The sequence below is a fragment of the Sus scrofa genome, chromosome 1 (genome assembly GCF_000003025.6).
Source record: "Sus scrofa isolate TJ Tabasco breed Duroc chromosome 1, Sscrofa11.1, whole genome shotgun sequence".
Lineage (NCBI taxonomy): Eukaryota > Metazoa > Chordata > Mammalia > Artiodactyla > Suidae > Sus > Sus scrofa.
This window is the reverse complement of record NC_010443.5, coordinates 78,021,203-78,041,035: the sequence shown is the minus strand read 5'-3', so window position 1 is coordinate 78,041,035 and position 19,833 is coordinate 78,021,203. Positions and strand designations below refer to the sequence as shown.

At 35.9% G+C, this 19,833-nt stretch overlaps 1 protein-coding gene across 3 annotated transcripts in view; it reads left to right on the top strand.

Annotated features, from left to right (window-relative positions):
* TUBE1 (tubulin epsilon 1) overlaps positions 1 to 19,833 on the top strand; it is a 30,354-nt gene that overhangs the window by 7,431 nt on the left and 3,090 nt on the right. For 2 of the 3 annotated variants that reach the window (XM_021091358.1, XM_013992758.2), the window contains 7 exons: positions 481 to 596; positions 1,995 to 2,116; positions 12,053 to 12,240; positions 12,463 to 12,638; positions 13,134 to 13,274; positions 16,136 to 16,276; positions 17,203 to 17,377. In XM_021091358.1, the coding sequence (XP_020947017.1) occupies positions 496 to 596; positions 1,995 to 2,116; positions 12,053 to 12,240; positions 12,463 to 12,638; positions 13,134 to 13,274; positions 16,136 to 16,276; positions 17,203 to 17,377 (1,044 nt within the window). In that variant the 5' untranslated portion in view covers positions 481 to 495. The remainder of the gene's footprint in view (positions 1 to 480; positions 597 to 1,994; positions 2,117 to 12,052; positions 12,241 to 12,462; positions 12,639 to 13,133; positions 13,275 to 16,135; positions 16,277 to 17,202; positions 17,378 to 19,833) is intronic. The other variant, XR_001306070.2, reaches the window with a different exon arrangement.

The window sequence follows — 19,833 nt, the reverse complement described above, 5'->3', positions numbered from 1 at the left end:
TGACATCTGTCCAAGTGACCTGGCTTTGCACATGATGGTAGTTTACTGATTTGAATTGGACAGTTTTTGGCTATGATTCATAAAGAGCAGAAAATGCATTAATGCACCTTACATTCAGTGAGAATTTTTTCTGGTTAAGCTTCTAGACTTCTGAGACTTTATTCTCTAGAATTTATAGTCACATAGACATATAAATAAAAGAATTGTTAGAAAATCAGTAGAGAGATTTATTCAGTTCCTTTTTTTCCTTCTTACTCTTAGAGTAAGAGTTTAGAAGCCATCTTCATTGGATTCTGCCTTTCGAACAGAATGAAATTATTTTTTAATTTTTATAACGGATTCTACATAAAGAGTCAAAGATTTGACCAAGCTTAAACTGTAAAAAGAACCATGTAACTTTTCAGCTCAAGAATTCTTTTTATTTACAGAGTGACTGAAGAAAAATATACTAATTACATTTTATTTCTCTTTTTTTTTCAGGCTGTCTTGATTGACATGGAGGAAGGAGTAGTAAATGAAATTCTTCAGGGACCATTGAGAGATGTATTTGATAGTAAACAGCTCATCACTGATATTTCTGGCTCAGGGAATAATTGGTGAGAAAATGCTGAACATAAAAATTAAATATCATCTGAAAAAAATGAGGAATCTTTCCTTCATTCTAGTAGATCCTGCTGATGTGAAAACAATGTATAACTTGCCATACCTAACTCTAGGCCTTTCAGCCCACCGTCTTTTCCATGATAAATGATGGTTTTCACAATGCTTAGAAGCTATCTGTATGCTAGTTCATTCTCAGTTTCTTTTAAGAAAAATGAATCATTAAAAATTGATTTACTAACTTTCTCATTGTAAGTTGATTCTTGCATAATGCTAAGTAGTGACAAAGCTGTAAGTATTTTTATAAACTATTCTTTTACCTATAGTATTTGACTCTCTCAGGTTCTCACATTGGTCAGATTTAATAGAATTGATAGAGAGATGCAAACCAGACCAGTGTCTCAGCATTCAAGCTCAGCCCAAGGCTATATTTGGCCCTTAAATATATAGTGATCTCTTCTCAATGGGTAAAAAGCTCTAACAGTGATCATTTAAAAATTTATGTTGAGACTGGTTCTGTTTTTTTTTTAAAAATTAAGTAACGTCTTATTTGCAAATCTGTTGTTCACTATTTAATCTATTTGTAGTTAATCCCTCAGGTTTATAATGTGTAGTATTGTATAATTTTATTGAAGCATGCATGAAGTTTTGTGTTCTGAGAGACTCATTTGGGGAAGAAGCAGTCACTGAATCCGACTAACCATCCAACCAGCCTTTCTTTAATGCCATATAACTTATTCTGTAACCTTTGAGTGACACCTTGACTGCATGTTATGTAAATCATTCTTACATTTCAGTTCATCATAATGCTATTTGCAAATTTGTGCAACCAAAAAAGCTTACAGAGCCTCATGAATCTCAGTTTTCTGCTCTGTGGCATTTCATCTAGTAATAACATGATGTGACCAATGTTTTTCTCATATTTTAAACCAAAGTTAGGTCAGTTTCAGACTTTTTATTTTTTATGTCTTTCTAGTTGACCGCATTCTGTGTTTTAATTCATAAAGTTCACTGCAATCAGAGTTTATTTTAAATGAAGATGAGAAAAAAAAAACTATGTAACTAAAACCTTGTTTTGATGTAATTATACCTTAAAAGAAGGTACATTTTAAAAACCATAGTTTAATATCTGTCAATAATGAACTATTTTATTTAGGATATTTGAGGGTTATAGATATGTGTGTGTATACATATATGTGCTAAATTTTCTAGCTAGTGTCTTTGAGACATCGTAATACGATTTATTGCTATTAAACAAGAATTGAATACTTAATGCAATAAAAATACCTTTTCAAGTATTCCTCTGATCTTTTCATTAAGGTCAGAAATAATAAAATCTCCAAGTAATGAATGCAAGTATTTTTTTTTTTTGAAATCTATATTCATTTTTTCAGGGCTGTGGGTCACAAAGTGTTTGGCAGTCTTTATCAGGAAAAGATTTTAGAGAAACTCAGAAAGTCAGCAGAGCACTGTGATTGTTTGCAGTGTTTTTTTATCATACATTCCATGGGAGGAGGTAAGTTATTCACTTATTTGCCTCTAACAATGTGAAAGTGAAAGTGGGAATTCATTTTGCCATTAAGTCTTGTTTTCTAGACCTTTGCTTAATAAAGATAGAACTTTTAAGAAGAGTATATGTGTTTATGAAGTATGTGCATAATAGTTTTTAGAATTTTTGTCAAATTGTGTCACTGTGACCATTTTTTTAAAATTTAGGCCCTTTTAAAGAACCAGTAGAGTTGAATCTGAACAAATTTTTCTTCCATTTTTAGTAGATGGTAGATTTCAGTATTAGCTTTAGGGAGTGCTGCCTTTCTCTTAAGAGTTGGCTTGTGGAGTTCCCGTTGTGGCACAGTGGAAATGCATCCAACTAGGAACCACGACGTTACGTGTTCAGTCCCTGGCCTCACTCAGTGGGTTAAGGATTCGGTGTCGCCATGGGCTGTGGTGTAAGTCACAGACACGGCTCGGATCCTGCATTGCTGTGGCTGTGGTATAGGCCAGCAGCTGTAGCTCTGATTCAACCCCTAGCCTGGGAACCTCCAAATGCCATGGGTGAGGCCCTAAAAAGACAAAAAAGAGTTGGCTTGTGCAGTTCTATATCCTATATCCTAACTCGAGCTGAGTATTAGTGGTATATTCATAGATATGTTTGCAAAAAAAAAATATCAGTACCCTTTCTTTAATGACCTTCAAGCATTTTTTGTATCCAATAAAAGAAATAAGTAAAAGAAACTTTTTAAGTCAACTCCTTTAAATCATTCCTTATATGGTAATTAATCACCTTGACCTAGAATAAATGATCTGTATTATTTTCTTTCCCGGGGAAGCCGGTATTTTACAAGTCAAGTAGTTTTCTCTCCATTCCATGAAGTAGAAACAGATCGTAATTTGCTAATTTCAAAAGAGGATTAGCCTATTTTAAAAGAAAAAATTGCCACACTTTATCCCTCCAAACTGAGAGCAAGATTTTTATATTTAGCAGGCTATGTACAATTGACTTTCTTATATATATCTATTCAGTATGTTAGCATTTGAAAAATTAAAGTTAAAACTGCTTTGTAACCATGCTTTTAGAAGACAATCATAATCATTAAATTTAGAAACTAATTTTATTTCTACTGGTATAATTGACCTGCAGATTTGAGTAAGTTTTCAAAAAAACTGATTCATAGTTCATTATGGTGCCTTTTTATGTCTCTCTGTTACTTAGAATCAGTAGATTATACTTTATTCATAATCCACTGAAAATGGCAAAAATAAATAATATCGAAGGATAAAATTAAGTCTTTTTCCACCTCTAATCCCTAATCTCTCCTTACAAATTATCAAGTTTGCCATTGTGTCTCTTCAGATAGTTTTTGTGCCCATTGTGTGTGTGTTTTAACATAAACAAGATTATGCAATACATACTACTCTGTAATGTTTTCACTTTAGGTCTTTCCTAAACATCTTTCAGTATCAGCTCTAATTGTGTGACTGTATTAATTTTTCAAGTCATTTCCTCACTGATAAATATCAAGCTCTTTATGGCTTTTAGTTATTACATGAAATCCCCAGTGAACATATTCATTTGTGCCACAATACCTGTAGGCAATATTCTTAGAAGGGAAAGAGGGACCAAAGAATACTATTTCATTTAATTTTAATCTTTTGTCTTTTCAGGGCTGCACTTGGGGCATATGGAAGTTCCCAGGCTGGGGTCGAATCCTATGCCACAGAAACATGGGATCTGAGCCGCATCTGCAGCCTACACCGCAGTTCACAACAATGCTGGATGCTTAACCCACTGAACAAGACCAAGAATCAAACCCATGTCCTCATGGATACAGGTTGGGTTCTTTAACTACTGAGCCACGATGAGAACTCCCAATTTTATAATTGTTTCCCCATACTCTTACCAACACCAAATATTATGAGACATAAATCTATCTAGTATGTTCAAAATGATATGTATTATAGTTGATGTACAGTGTTCTGTCAGTTTCTGCTGTACAGCAAAGTGACCCAGTTATATATAAATATGTACAATATATAATATATATATTCTTTCTCTCACATTAACCTCTATCATGTTCCATCATAAGTGACTAGATATAGTTACCTGTGATATACAGCAGGATCTTATCCCTTCCAGATGGAATAGTTTGCATCTTCTAACCCCAAACTCCCAGTCCATCCCACTCCCTCCTTATCCCGCTTGACACCCACAAGTCTGTTCTCCACGTCCATGAGTTTGGTTTTTCTTTTCTGTAGATAGGTTCATTGGGCCATATATTAGATTCTAGATAAGTGATATCATGTGGTATTTGTTTTTCTCTTTCTGACTTACTTCACTTAGTATGAGAGTCTTTAGTTCTATCCATGTTGCTGCAAATGGCATCATTTTATTCTTTTTTATGGCTGAGTGGTATTCCATTGTGTATGTTATGCCACATCTTCTTAATCCATTTATCTGTTGATGGACATTTAGGTTGTTTCCATGCCTTGGTATTGTAACTAGTGTTGCAGTGAGCATGTGGGTGCACGTGTCTTTTCCAAGGAAATTTTCCAAGGAAGTGCCCAAGAGTGGGATTGGTGGAGCATATGGTAATTCTATATTTAGTTTTCTGAGGTACCTCCGTACTGTTTTCCATAGTGGTTGTACCAATTTACAGTCCCACCAACAGTGCAGTAGGGTTCCCTTTTCTCCATACCCTCTCCAGCATTTGTTATTTGTGGACTTGTTAATGATGGCCCTTCTGACTGGCATGAGGTGGTACCTCATAGTATTTCTCATTTGCATTTCTCTAATAATCAGTGATGTTGAGCATTGTTTCATGTGCCTCTTGGCCATCTGTATGTCTTCTTTGGAGAAATGTCTGTTCAGATCTTATGCCCATTTTCCAATTGGGTTTTTGGGGGTTTTTTGCTGTCGAGTTGTATAAATTGTTTATATATTTTAGAGATCAAGCCCTTGTCAGTTACATCGTTTGAAATTGTTTTCTCCGATTCCATAGGTTGTCTTTTTGTTCTTTTTCATGGTTTCTTTTGCTGTGTAAAAGCTTGTCAGTTTGATTAGTTCCCATTGGTTTATTTTTGCTTTTATTTCTGTTGCCTTGGGTGACTGACCTAAGAAAACATTTGTAGGGTTGATGTCAGAGAATGTTTTGCCTATGTTCTCTTCTAGGAGTTTGATGGTGTCTTGTCTTACGTTTAAGTCTTTAAGCTATTTGGAGTTTATTTTTGTGGGTGGTGTGAGGGTGTGTTCCAGTACCACTTGCTGAAGAGACTGTCTTTTTCCCGTTTCCTATTCTTGCCTCCTTTGTAGCAGATTAATTGACGATAGGTGTCTGGGTTTATTTCTGGATTCTCGCTTCTGTTCCATTGGTCTGTATGTCTCTTTTTGTACCAGTACCACACTGTCTTGATTACTGTAGCTTCATAATATTGTCTCAAGTCTGAGAGAGTTATGCCTCCTGCTTGGTTTTTGTTCCTCAGGATTGCTTTTGACAATTCTGGGTCTTTTATGGTTCCATAGATGTTCTTGAATTGTTTGTTGTAGCTCTGTGAAAAATGTCATAGGTAATTTGATAGGGATTGTATTGAGTCTGTAGATTGCTTTGGTTAAATGGCCACTTTAACAGTATTAATTCTTCCAAACCAGGAGCATGAAATATCTTTCTGTTTCTTTGAGTTCCCTTTAATTTCCTTGATTAATGTGGGGTTTTTTTTTTGTCTTTTTGCTATTTCTTGGGCCGCTCCCGCGGCATATGGAGGTTCCCAGGCTAGGGGTCGAATCGGAGCCATAGCCACCGGCCTATGCCAGAGCCACAGCAACGCGGGATCCGAGCCACATCTGCAACCTACACCACAGCTCACGGCAACGCCGGATCGTTAACCCACTGAGCAAGGGCAGGGATCGAACCTGCAACCTCATGGTTCCTAGTCGGATTCGTTAACCACTGCGCCATGACGGGAACTCCTGATTAATGTTCTATAGTTCTCAGCATATGTCTTTCACCTCCTTGGTCAGGTTTATTCCTAGTTATTTAATTTTTTGGGTGCAATTTAAAAGGTACTGTATTTTGATATTCCTTTTCTAATATTTCATTGTTAGTATACAGAAATGCAACCCATTTATGAATGTTAATCTTGCATCCTGCTAATTTGCTAAATTCATTGAGCAGTTTGAGTAGTTTTTGTGTGGAATCCTTAGGGTTTTCTATATATAGTATTATGTCTTCTGCATAGAGTGACACTTTTACCTCTTCTCTTCCAATTTGGATACCTTTTATTTCTTTTGTTTGTCTTATTGCTGCAGCTAGGACTTCCAATACTATGTTGAATAAAAGTGGTGAGAGTGGGCGTCCTTGTCTTGTTCCAGATTTTAGTGTAAAGGCTTTCAGCTTTTCTCTGTTGAGTATTATATTTGCTGTGGGTTTGTCATAAATGCTTTTATTATGTTAAGGTATATTCCCTCTGTACCCACTTTGGTAAGAGTTTTTATGATATGAATGGATGTTGGGTTTTGTCAGATGGTTTTTCTGCATCTCTTGAGATGATCATGTGGTTTTTGACTTTTCTTTTGTTAATGTGTATGATGTTGATTGATTTGTGTATGTTGAACCATCTTTGTAAACTTGAAATGAATCCCACTTGGTCATGGTGTGTAATCTTTTTTTATATGTTGTTGGATTTGGTTGGCTAAAATTTTGTTGAAAATTTTTGCATCTATATTCATCATAGACAATGGACCTATAATTTTCTTTTTTGGTAATGTCTTTGGTTTTGGTATTAGGGTGATGGTGGCCTCATAGAATGTCTTTGGGATTATTCCTTCTTCACACTTTTGGAAAAGTTTAAGAAGGATGGGTATAAGTTCTTCTTTGTATATTTGGTAGAATTCACCTGTGAAGCCATCTGGCCCTGGACTTTTTGTTTGTAGGGAGTGTTCTTATTATATATGCAATTTCATTTCTAGTGATCAGTCTATTCAGATGATCTCTTTCTTCTTGATTCAGTTTTGGTGAGCTGTATGTCTCTAGAAAGTTGTCCACTTCTCCTAGGTTGTCAGATGTGTTGGCATATAATTGTTCATAGTATTGTCTTAATGATTTTTTGTATTTCTGCAGTATCTGTTGAGGTTTCTCCTTTTTCATTTCTTACTTTGTTTGAGTTCTTGTCCTTTTCTTGGTGAGTCTGGCCAGAGGTTTGTCACTTTTGTTTACCCTTTCAAAGAACCAACTCTTGGCTTTATTGATTTTTTTTCTTGTTTTTTGAATCTCTATTTTATTGATGTCCTCTCTGATCTTTATGATTTTTTCCTTCTGCTGACTTTAGGGGTTTTTTTGTTCTTTTTCTAATTCTTTTAGGTGGTAGGTTAACTTGTTGATTTTAGTTTTTTCTTCTTTTCTTCTCAATGAACTTCCCTCTAAGAACCACTTTTGTGGCATCCCATAGATTTTTGAATGGTTGTGTTTTCATTAGTCTCAAGGTATTTTTAATATCCCTTTTGATTTCCTCCTTGACCGATTGGTTTTTTTAGTAGCATATTGTTTAATCTCCATGTAGACAGTTTTTTCTCATTTCTTTTCCTATGCTTGATTCCTAGTTTCATGCCATCATGGTCATGGAAGATGCTTGAAATAATTTCTGTACTCTTAAATTGGTTGAGGTTAGTTTTGTTTGCCAGTGTGTGGTCAGTTCTTGAAAATGTTCCATGTGTACTTGAAAAGAATGTATATTCTGGGTTTTTTGTATGTAATATCCTGAAAATATTAATGAAGTCTAACTGTTCTATTGTATCATTTAGAATCTCTGTGCCTTATTGATTTTCTGTCTAGAGGATCTGTCCATTGATGTGAGTGGGGTTTAAAGTTTCCTATTATTGTATTCCCATCAATTTCTCCTTTTATGTCTATAATATTGTATATATTTGGGTGCTCCTACATTAGGGGCATATATATTGATGATTGTAATATCCTCTTCTTGAATGGAGACTTTTATCATTAGTGTCCTTCTTTATCTTTCTTTATGGCCTTCATTTTAAAGTCTATTTTGTCTGATATGCATATTGCCACTCCTGCTTTCACATGAAATACTGTATTCCCTCCCCTCACTTTCAATTTATTTGTGTCCTTTGCCATAAGGTGAGTCTCTTGTGAACAGCATATTATAGTCTCTTGCTTTTTTATCCAATCCACCACTCTGTGTCTTTTGATTGGAGCATTTATTCCATTGACATTTAAGGTAATTATTAATAAATAGGAATTTATTGCCATTTTAAACCTTGTTTTCCAGTTGATTCTGTGTTTCTCCTTTGTTCCTTTCTTTTTTTGGTTGGATGATTTCCTTTTATTTAATACTTGTGTCCTCTTTTTTTAGTTTTTGTGATTGTAGTGTTTGGTTTTGATTTGTGGTTGCCCTGTTTTTCAAGTATGTTAACCCCTTCCTATATCTGCTTGATTTAACCTGATAGTCATATTGGTTCAAACACATTCTTTAAAAAAAAGTCTTTAAAAAAGTGTTTTTTTTTTTTTTCCTTTTGGATCTGTATACTGGCTTATTTAAGTAATTACTTTCCAACTGGGATTTCCTCCATCCTATTTCTTTTAGAATGGGTTTAGTGTTGCTGTACTCTTAGTTTTTATTTGTTGGAGAAATTCATTATTTTTCCTTTCATTGTAGATGTTCTTACTGGTAGATTATTCTAGACTGCAAAATTTTCCCTTTTAGAATTTTGAATATATCTTGCCACTCTCTTCTGGCCTGTAGTGTTTCTGTAGAGAAATCAGCTGATAGCCTTATGGGGGTTCCCTTATAATTAACTCTCTGTTTTTCTCCTGCTGCCTTTAGAATCCTCTCCTTTAACTTTTGCCATTTTTATTATAATATGTCTTAATTGTGGGCCTGTTTGGGTACAACTAGTTTGGGGCCCTCTGCTTCCTGTATCTTGATATCTGTTTCCTTTAGATTTGGAATTTTCAATCCCCTTTTCTTTTTCTTCTCCTTCTGGAATCCCTATTATGTGTAGATTGGCCTGGTTTATATTATCCCATAGAATCTCTTATATTGCTTTCATATTTTTTCATTTGCTTTTCTGTCTGCTGTCCTGATTGGGTGATTTCCATTATTCCATTTTCTAAGGCACTAATTTGTTCTTCTACATTATTCATTCTGCTGTTTAGTGCCTTTAACTTGGTTTGAGTCTCTGCAAATGAATTTTATAGTTTTTCTTGGCTCCTCCATATATTTTCTATTTCCTTTCTAAAGTATCTGCTCTTAATTCCTTCATATTTGCTTTTTTTGGGGGGGCGGGGGGTCTTTTTGTCTTTTTAGGGCCATACTCATAGCATGGAGATTCCAAGGCTAGGGATCTAATCTGAGCTACAGCTGTGGGCCTACACCACAGCCACAGCAATGGAGGATCTGAGCCATATCTGTGACCTACACCACAGCTTACAGCAACGCTGGATCTTTAACCCACTAATGAGGCCAGGGATCAAACCCGTGTCCTCATGGATGCTAGCTGGGTTCACTAACCTCTGAGACATGACAGGAACTCCCATATTTGCTCTTAATTCCTTCAGCATTTTCACTGTCTCCTTTTTGAGCTTGGTGTCTATTAGACTGCAGAGGTCTGTTTCAGTGTTTGTGCCTTCAGGGGAATTCTGTTCTTTTAGCTGGGAGTGGTTCCTGAGCTTCTTCGTTTTGCTCCCTAGCCCCTTGGTCTGTCTCCACACAGCCAACCCTAGTCCTCTTCCTGGAACTGACCTCCAGAGTCTGAGTCTCAGTGCTCAGCCCCTGCCTGAGCATCTCAGGCTATGGTGTCTGAGGCAGTAGTATCAATGATCTATGTGGCCCTCACTCTGCTTTGCCCTCCTTATTCCAGCTGCTGTGCTTTTCTCGGAGACTTTGAGGTTCCTCCATCTCAGCAGATCTCCCCACAGGTTAGGTGGCTTCCCAGGGTGTGGGTTCCTTTCCTCTATCACAGCTCCCTCTCTGGACTGCTGGTCCCATCCTGATTTATTCTTTCTCTCTCTCTCTCTTTTCCTTTTGTTCTACCCATTATGTGGAGGATTTCTTGCCCTTTTTGGAGGTTTATGGTTTTCTGTCAGTGTTCAGTAGATGTTCTATGCAAATCATTCTATAGGTAGATGGGGGGTTTTTTGATGTGTTTGTGGGAGAAGTTGAGCACCATGTCTTACTCCTCCACCATCTTGATCCCTCCCCAAAATCATGTGTTAATTTGCATTTTCTTTTCTTTTTATGGCTTCGCCTGCGACATCTGGACGTTCCCAGGCTAAGGGTAGAATTAGAGCTACAGCTGCAGGCCTATACCACAGCCACAGCAACACAGGATCCAATCTGTATCCACAATCTATGCTGCAACTTACAGCAGCATTGGATCCTTAACCCTCTGAGCAAGGCTGGGGATCAAATCTGCATCCTCATGGACACTATGTCGGTTTCTTGACCTGAGCCACAAGGGGAACTCGTTCACTTTTTTAATTAGAAGAAAAGTTGCGCATCTTTACATCTATTTGCCATTTGATTTATTTTGAGTTACAGTTTATATCCTTTGCCCATTTTTCCATTGCATTATTTGTATATTTTGTTGTTGATTTGTGACCCTCTGTATTAAAGACATTCAGTCCATCATATGTTTTGGAGATTTTTTCTTAGTTTGCCTTTTTATTTCATTTATGGGTTTTTTTTTTTTTTTTTTTTGGAGAAAGTTTTATTTTTAATGGGATCCTAATTATCTTTTCTGTAATCGCTCTGGTTTTTTTCAATGCTTAGAAAGTCCTTCTCATTGAAGATTATCCCCTAGAAATCTCCTTTGCTTTCATCTATAGTTCTGACATCATAACCTGTTAATATTTATCCATATGGTTTAGAGCCTTGGCTTTTAAACTTTTTCATCAAAACAGCAAGAAATACTTTTTACATCACAACCCAACACACACACAAAAACACACAAACTAAGACAAAAGATTATTTACCCACACTGTATGTGATACATTGATATTTCTGTTGTTCGTTTAAGCAAAGAAAATACTGGAGTTCCTATTGTGGCTCAGTGTGTAAAGAATCCTACTAGTATCCATGAGGAGTGTGTGTTTGATCCCTGGCCCTGGGTTAAAGATCCCATGTTGCTGTGGCTGTGGCATAGGCCAGCAGTGCAGCTCTGATTCGACCCCTAGTCTGGGAACTTCCATATGCCGCAGGTTTAGCCCTTGGAAGAGAGAGAGAGAAAGAAAATATTTTATAAATTAGTTTCACAGCTCGCTAAGGGTTCATAAGCCATAGTTTGAAAAGCACCAGGGTAAAGGAATCCAGTTTTCTCTAATTTTAAGGTCTTAAAAATATCTGAATTTATATAAGTGTAAGTCTGTGTTAAAAAGTTACCTGAATGGGATTCCCAGAGTTTCTGTTTTTAGACAAATAGTAAAAAAAAGTTTGCTCTTTGAAAATTTTGTAAATTCAAGTTGGTCATACTAACTTTAAACAATTTTATCAGTGTTTAAATTGCTCAGTGTTGTGATAGTGTTCATCATTAAGAGTCTGTAAGGGCTAGACCAAAGATGCCAACATAGCTTGTTTTTTCTTAAGTTGCTTAACATCAAATATGGACTAAATATTGTCTTGAATTTTTTACTTTTCAGTCAGGTTTTTTTGGCATCATACAGATATAAGTTAAATGTAAAAAAAATGTAAAATGTAGAGGTCTTTCATCCTTGCAGTTGGACCCAGAGATTGAATTTATGACTATAAGCTTCATTACTATATTTTCTTCATTTTTTAATCTGAAGTTAATATATAATCATAGAAATAAGTTGAAAATTGTACATCTTTAATAAATACATGTTTTTACCAAAAAAAAAAAAAAAAAAACCCACACCCAAATTTCTTACAGTTATATTCTGAACCATTTATGCTGTTTTCTATTTGAAATCTTAATCCTCAGGAACAGGATCTGGACTTGGCACATTTCTTTTAAAGGTGCTTGAGGATGAATTCCCAGAAGTATACAGATTTGTGACTTCAGTTTATCCTTCTGGTGAGGATGATGTCATAACCTCACCTTATAATAGCATCTTGGCAATGAAGGAACTTAATGAGCATGCAGACTGCGTGTTACCCATTGACAACCAAGTAAGAGATGCCATTGTGATTTATGGAAATATTGTGTATACACTCAATCCAGTGTTACGCTTATGTGTTTATGGGAAACATTCTCTTCACTTTTCAGCCTTCCCATCTAAGAGAAAAAAATAAGTTTAAGCTTTTTATTTTCCTCTTCTTTCCTTCCTGGTAGAATGGCATCTATGTCCACTCTTCTTAATAGCTTCTCTCCCAATATTTTTCCTTTAAAAGTCTTTATTTGACATCATTAGCAAACTTAACCTCATGGTGAATTCTGGAAAGTTGGGTACAGCTATAAAGCCAAAGAGCCTGGTTACTTCAAGTGCTGGGGCTTTTAAAAAACGACAGGAGAAGCCCTTTGATGCAATGAACAACATTGTGGCAAATTTGCTGCTCAACCTAACCAGGTAATCCTACTGATGGTATACCTAAGGGCAGTTTAAAAACTTCACTGTGCATTTGATGATGTTTTGCCGTAGCATTTTTGTTATTCTTTAAGTTTAGAAGCTTATTTTTTTTTATTTAAAATGAAAAATTTTAGTTTGTCTAGTGTTTTCAGATCTTAGGAAAGTTTACAGAATATAATTAAGTAGTTATTGAAGTATTTTTAATTCACTCTAAAATCTCTTTTACATAAGATATTTTTATGTATGTAATGAGCAACTATAGTGTTGTGTTTGGTTACACTTCACATAATCCAGAAATAAGAATTTCTATAGATATTGTGTGTTTTACTTATATATGATCTTCATGATGCTAAATTTCTCTAATGCAAGAATAAAAAAAGAGCCTACATTCTCTACTCAAGTACAGTGTACAAAAAGATGTAAGGCAATGTTTGCTGACTAAATCAAGGTACATTCAGTTAAATATTTTTCACGCTTTAATGTTACTTTTTTTAGCTCTGCAAGGTTTGAAGGATCCCTTAATATGGACCTTAATGAAATCAGCATGAATTTAGTTCCTTTTCCTCAACTGCATTATCTTGTGTCTAGCCTAACACCTCTGTATACACTGGCAGATGTTAACATTCCTCCTCGAAGGTAAGATGCAATAACTCTATTCTAGTACTTGAGGACTTGAATAACTTTAAAAAACACACAGTTTTTAGAGAAAAGTGTATAACTAATCTCTTCATTATAATTTTCTTTGTGAGAAGTATATTAAATACCAGTTGATAACAGCCATTTTTCCATTAAACGAATGCTTTTTTAGAAGTCATTTTTAAAATGTCAGTGTTAAGCTATTTGAAATTAAATCTAGCTTAATAAAATTAGTAAAAATATTTATTGAAAAAGACTTAAGAGCTTCAAAGTCTTACTTAAATATGAATATACTTTCAAAGACATACTTAAATGTGAATACTAATTCTGTCCCTAGCGTCAGGACCTTGGGCAGGTGACACACTTGTAGTTTTTCTCATCTGTAAAAATAAGAGCAAGAGTATTTACCTCATATGCTCGTTGGTTTTATTAAACAAGAGTATCATTTGAAGTTCTGATCAGTCTAGCACCACAAAAAGTTTTCAGATTATTACTCTCTATGACAGCCATTACCATCATTTCCAGAGCATCTTGTGTTGTAACTATGTCATTTTTAAAGTGTAAAACTGATGTCAATTTACTTTAACAATGTAGTTGAAAATGGCCTCGGCATATACAGTGATGATGAGTTTGAAAAGGTCACACTGACATTCACAGTTGACTGACGGAAAAGGTCTTGTCAAACTCTGTTAGAGGAAAGTACGTAAACGATCAAGTGAAAATTACAGATCTTTTTAACAGTTTGAATTTTAGCAAGAAAACAGTTCTATAATGTGGGAATGTCACAGTGATATTAACTTTTATTTAAGCAAGTAGCAAATAACCACCTAGGCCAACTAATAACTACAGACTTTTTCTGTGTGGGACACTGATGAGCTTAAGAAGTTAAACAACTTACACACTGTATTGAACATGGGGATCATTCATTAAATGTTCACTCTTTATTATCAACCCAGCATATTAAAAGTGAGTGTATTTAATAAAAGATATGCCTCTAAAGTGAACATATAGAATGTTAAGTTGGTGCTATACTATTGTACAGTGATTATCCAGACATTTAAAGTTAATCCTTAGAAAATAGACATGTAATTTCTAATTAAGTTCAGCATATACCACCTCCACATTTTAAATTTGTATTTATATAATTATAACTTGTTGAAGGTTTGTTTTTAATTAAAAGGGTTAGTGGGAAATCTGTAAGGAACTTTAAAAGTGTTAGACTCTTAAGGAGCGTTTCACAATGTTCTTTCTAGCTTTGTGTTTTTTTTTCTTTTTGCTTCTGCTGTATTGTAGATATTTCTAAGGCTGTCGTATCCATATATGGACACATTTATCCTGGAGCAAATAATAAATTGTTTTAAAAGGCATAGTTTTAAATTTTTAATTTTTTTTTTTTTTTTTAAGGTCTCACCTTTGGCATATGGAAGTTCCCAGGCTAGGGGTCGAATAGGAGCTACAGCTGCTGGCCTACACCACAGCTGCAGCAACACCAGATCCTTAACCCATTGAGCAAGGCCAGGGATTGAACCTGCATCCTCATGGATAGTCAACTTCTTTACTGCTGAGCCACAGTGGAACTCCCTAAAATTTTAATTTCTTATTAATGGTTTCCAAAGAACTGAGGATGGTTTTTGGTTGTTCCTTACATTAATAAATGTCATCTAGTCTATTTTTATCAATGAAAATAATAAAGCATATATTAGGGTGTGTATATGCTTCTTTAAGTTCCTCATTTCCACTGTAAATAAAGATAAATATGTCAATAACTGTAACTAGCTCCTTGCTAGTTTTTATTTGAGACTAAAGATAAGTCGAGAATGAGTTTGCCCACGTGTTGTGTAACGGTTCTTAATCTTTCTGGGTTTCCTTGACATCATAAAAATGCTCCAAAGCACATATGCACCAAAATTTTGAACACAGTAGAGGAGTCATGAGTCCCCCAAAACTCACCATCCACAAAGGGAGTCTTCTATCCCTGCTGCAGGAGAATCAGGATAGAATGTAAGCTCCATTACAGTATGAGATTTTTGTTGTTCTTTGCTGATGGGGGTCTCGCACCTAAAATAGTGCCTGGCACGTGGTAGACACTGAGTAAATAATACCTACTGAATAGATAGGCAGCATAGTGTAATTTCTGTGGCTCTTCCCAGACATTCTGCAGATTCAGTGCACAGATGTCTGGCTAGAGTTATCTAAGGAACCTAATTTTATTTATATTAGTGGGAGTTAAGAACATATTGGGGACATATTAAAGGCCTAGGAGCCCCTGTATTGTTAGATATAAACTTCATCAATCACTTTTATTTTCCTCTCTAACTTGAATGATAATGCAGTTAAAAGATGTCATTCACTTCAAAGTCTCCCTTTTCAGGAATAGTACTGCAGAGTTGTGTCTTTGGGGGCGGGGAGAGGGAGAGCTTAAACATTGTCCTTTGATAGTTTCCTCTTAATTATTCCTAATTAACTTATGGTATATTTTATAGAGACAGTAATCTTAATGTAGTAGATTTTAATTAGTTTTGATAGTCTTGATACTATGAAGTAGATAAGCATACCAAACTAAGTAATAATGACACAAGTTTCAGAAATTAGTACTACATAGAACTCACTAATGATGTAGTCATCATACCTGAAATCACCCATGTATTGCAGAACCTTTTTATTCCCCCCAAAAAAAAAGTATTGTATGATCTCCCCTCTTCTTATATTTACCATCAGGTTTGCCTTGAGAAAATGATGAGATTCAGAGTGTATTTGTGTATGAAGTTTGTTCACCTATAGATGACTGTCTCTTCACTTTATAGTTACACGTAGCAGAAAGATAGTGTTTTGTATAAACAGTGACTCTTTGATTGTTCTAGGTTGGATCAGATGTTTTCAGATGCCTTTAGTAAAGATCACCAACTAATTCAAGCTGACCCCAAACATAGTCTCTACCTCGCCTGTGCCCTCATGGTTAGAGGAAATGTACAGATTTCTGATCTTCGCAGAAATATTGAAAGGTTCACTTTTATATTTCTCAAGATAAATTTCTTATGTGTACTGTTTGCAACAGTGTAGTATATTAAAGTGTTATTGTCACTTAACTAAAGTGTGACCTTGAGCAAGCTACTTAGTCTCTTGGAGCCTTATTTTCCTCAAAGGTAGAGTAAGAAAAATAATAGTACAAAGTTGTTATTTATGTTAATTGTGTTTTATACATTAAATGATGAGATGGTATTTTCTGAAAGTGTTCAGAAAATTTAGCAATTCTTACTGTCTTTATTACCACCATTATTACCACTACACTGCTTCTAGGTTTGTGTTACTATTTATTGATAGTCTGCATTTTAGGAAAACTACTCTGTTGAATTACAAAGTAAGGAAAATTAGGGAGTTCCCGTTGTGGCGAAGCGGAAACGGATCCAACTAGAAACCATGAGGTTGTGGGTTCAATCCCTGGCCTCGTTCAGTGGCTTAAGGATCTGGCGTTGCCGTGAGCTGTGGTGTAGGTCGCAGATGCAGCTCGGATCCGGCGTTGCTGTGGCTCTGGTGTAGGCCAGCAGCTATAGCTCTGATGAGACCCCTAGCCTGGGAATCTCCATATACCGCAGGTGCGGCCCTAAAAAGACAAAAGGCAAAAAAAAAAAAAAAAAAAAAAAAAAAATTATAGTAACTTTCTTTTCATCCCTAGATTTCTGATGTAAGGAATATGCTTCTAGCTTTTTGGATCACCATTACAGCCTATCTAATGTCCCTTAGTTCATGGTCAGACTGTACCAAGATACTGCTGATAGTAAAAAGTAGATAATTTAACATTACTAAGAAATAGATAACAGTAACATAAACTGAGCACTTAGAATGGTACCATTAGTAATGCCCTAGTTGAACTAATGTGGTACCTTAATTTTAGTACCTTAATTCTTACCTTTGAGTTTTTGTATCTCAGATTAAAACCTTCTCTACAGTTTGTCTCCTGGAATCAAGAAGGCTGGAAGACCAGTCTGTGTTCAGTACCTCCTGTGGGCCATTCCCATTCCTTATTAGCTTTAGCAAACAACACATGTGTGAAGCCTACCTTCATAGAACTGAAAGCACGATTCAGGAGGCTCTACAAGAAAAAGGTAATCATCGTACACCTTCCTAACCATGTGTGTTTATTTGGCTATTTAAGTTGTTTTTGCAAGAAATACTCTATTACAAATCAGGGGTGATCCTGACTGCTATATTTGTGTATTGATTATAACTGAAGAGGAGAGGCTTACACTCGAAACAAGAAATCTCATGAGTAGGATTTGGGTTCTCATTTCTCTTGTAGAGCTGAATAAACTATTTTATTTTGTATTTTTTAATTTTTATTTTACGTTGGAATATAGTTGATTTACTGTGTGGTATTAGTTTCAGATATACAGCAATGTGAATCAGTTATACAAATACACATATCCATTCTTTATCAGATTCTTTTCCCACAAAAGTTATTGTGGAATACTGAGTAGAGTTCCCTTTGCTTACAGAGGTCCTTGTTGATTAACTGTTTTGCATATAATGGTATATATATATTAATCTCCACTCCTAATTTATCCTTCCCCTCAACTTTTCCCCTTTAGTAACCATAAATTTGTTTTTGAAGTCTATGAGTCTGTTTCTGTTTTGCAAATAAGTTCATTTGTGACATTTTTTAAGATTCCATATAAGTAATATGATATTTATCTTTCTCTGACTTACTTCACTTACTGTGATAATCTCTAGATCCATCCATGTTACTGCGAATGGCATTATTTCATTCTTTTATGGCTGAGTAATATTCCATTGTATATAGGCACCACATCTTCTTTATCCAGTCCTCTGTCAGTAGACCTTTAGGTTGTTTCCACATCTTGTCTGTTGTAAATAGTACTGCTATGCATTGGGTGCATGTATCTTTTTTTTTTTTTCTTTTTTGGCTGCCTCACAGCATATGGAGTCCTGGGCCAGGGATTTTTTTTGGGGGGGCACATTTGTGGCATATGATAGTTCCGAGGCTAAGGGTCAAATTATAACTATAGCTGCCAGCCTTCACCACAGCCACAGCAACACCAGATCTGTGACCTATACCATAGCTCACTGTAGCGCTGGATGTGAGACCAGGAAACTAACCACATCCTCATGAATCCTAGTCTGGATCATTGCCACTGAGCCACAACAGGAACTCCCCTGGGCCAGGGACTATATACAAGCCACAGTTGTGACCTGTGCTGCAGCTGCTGCAATGCTGGATCCTTAACCCACTGTGCCAGGCCGGGCATGGAACCTGCATCCCAGCACTCCAGAGATGCTGCCAATTCTGTTGAGCCACAGCGGGAATTTTAGTAGCTTTTTGAATTATAGTTTTCTCTGGATATATGCTCAGGAGTGACATCGTGGGATCGTATAGTAGTTCTAATTTTAGTTTTTTAAGAAGCCTCAATACTGTTCTTCATAGTGGTTGTAACAATTTACATTTCCACCAACAGTGTAGGAGGTTCATTTTCTCCACCCACTCTCCAATATTTATTGTTTGTACAGGTCTTTTTTTTTTTTTTTTTGTCTTTTGTAGGGCTGCTCCCACAGCATATGGAGGTTCCCGGGCTAGGGGTACAGTTGGGGACCTCTAGCCGCTGGCCTATGCCAGAGCCACAGCAACACCAGATCCAAGCTGCATCTGTGACCTACACCACAGCTCACGGCAACACTGGATCCTTAACCCACTGAGCGAGGCCAGGGATCGAACCTGCAACCTCATGGTTCCTAGTCGGATTCATTAACCACTGCACCATGACGGGAACTCCTATTTGTACAGTTTTTGATGATGGCCATTCTCATCGGGGTGAGGTGATACCTCTGTGTAGTTTTGATTTGCATTTCTCTAATAATTAGCGATGTTGAGCATCTTTTCATGTGCTTTGGGGCCTTCTGTATGTCTTCTTTGGAGAAATGTTTATTTAGACCTTCTGGCCATTTTTTTATTTGGTTGTTTGGTTTTTGATACTGAGCTGTGTGAGCTGTTGATTTATTTTGGAGATTAATCCCTTGTCAGTCACTTCATTTGCAAAGATATTCTCCTCTTCTGTAAGTTGTCTTTTCATTTTGTTTATGGTTTCTTTGCTGTGTAAAAGCTTTGAAGCTTAAATAGGTCCCTTTTGTTTATTTTGCTTTCATTTTCATTACTCTAGGAAATGGGTCAAATAAAAAGATACTGCAGTGACTTAGAGTGTTCTGCCTATGTTTTCCTCTAAGAGCTTTATAATGTCCAGCCTTACATTTCAGTCTTTAATCCATTTTGAGTTTTTGTGTGTGGTATTAGAAAATATTTAAATTTCATTCTTTTATGTGTAGCTGTCCAGTTTTCCCAGCACAACTTCTTGAAGAGACTGTCTTTTCTCTATGTATATTCTTGTCTCCTTTGTCATAGGTTAACTGACCATAGGTGTGTGGGTTTATTTTTAGGTTTTCTGTCTGTTACATTGATTTTGCGCCAGTACCATACTGTTTTGATTACTGTAGCTTTGTCTGAAATCAGGGAGCATGATTCCTCCAATTACATTTTTCTTTCCCAGGATTG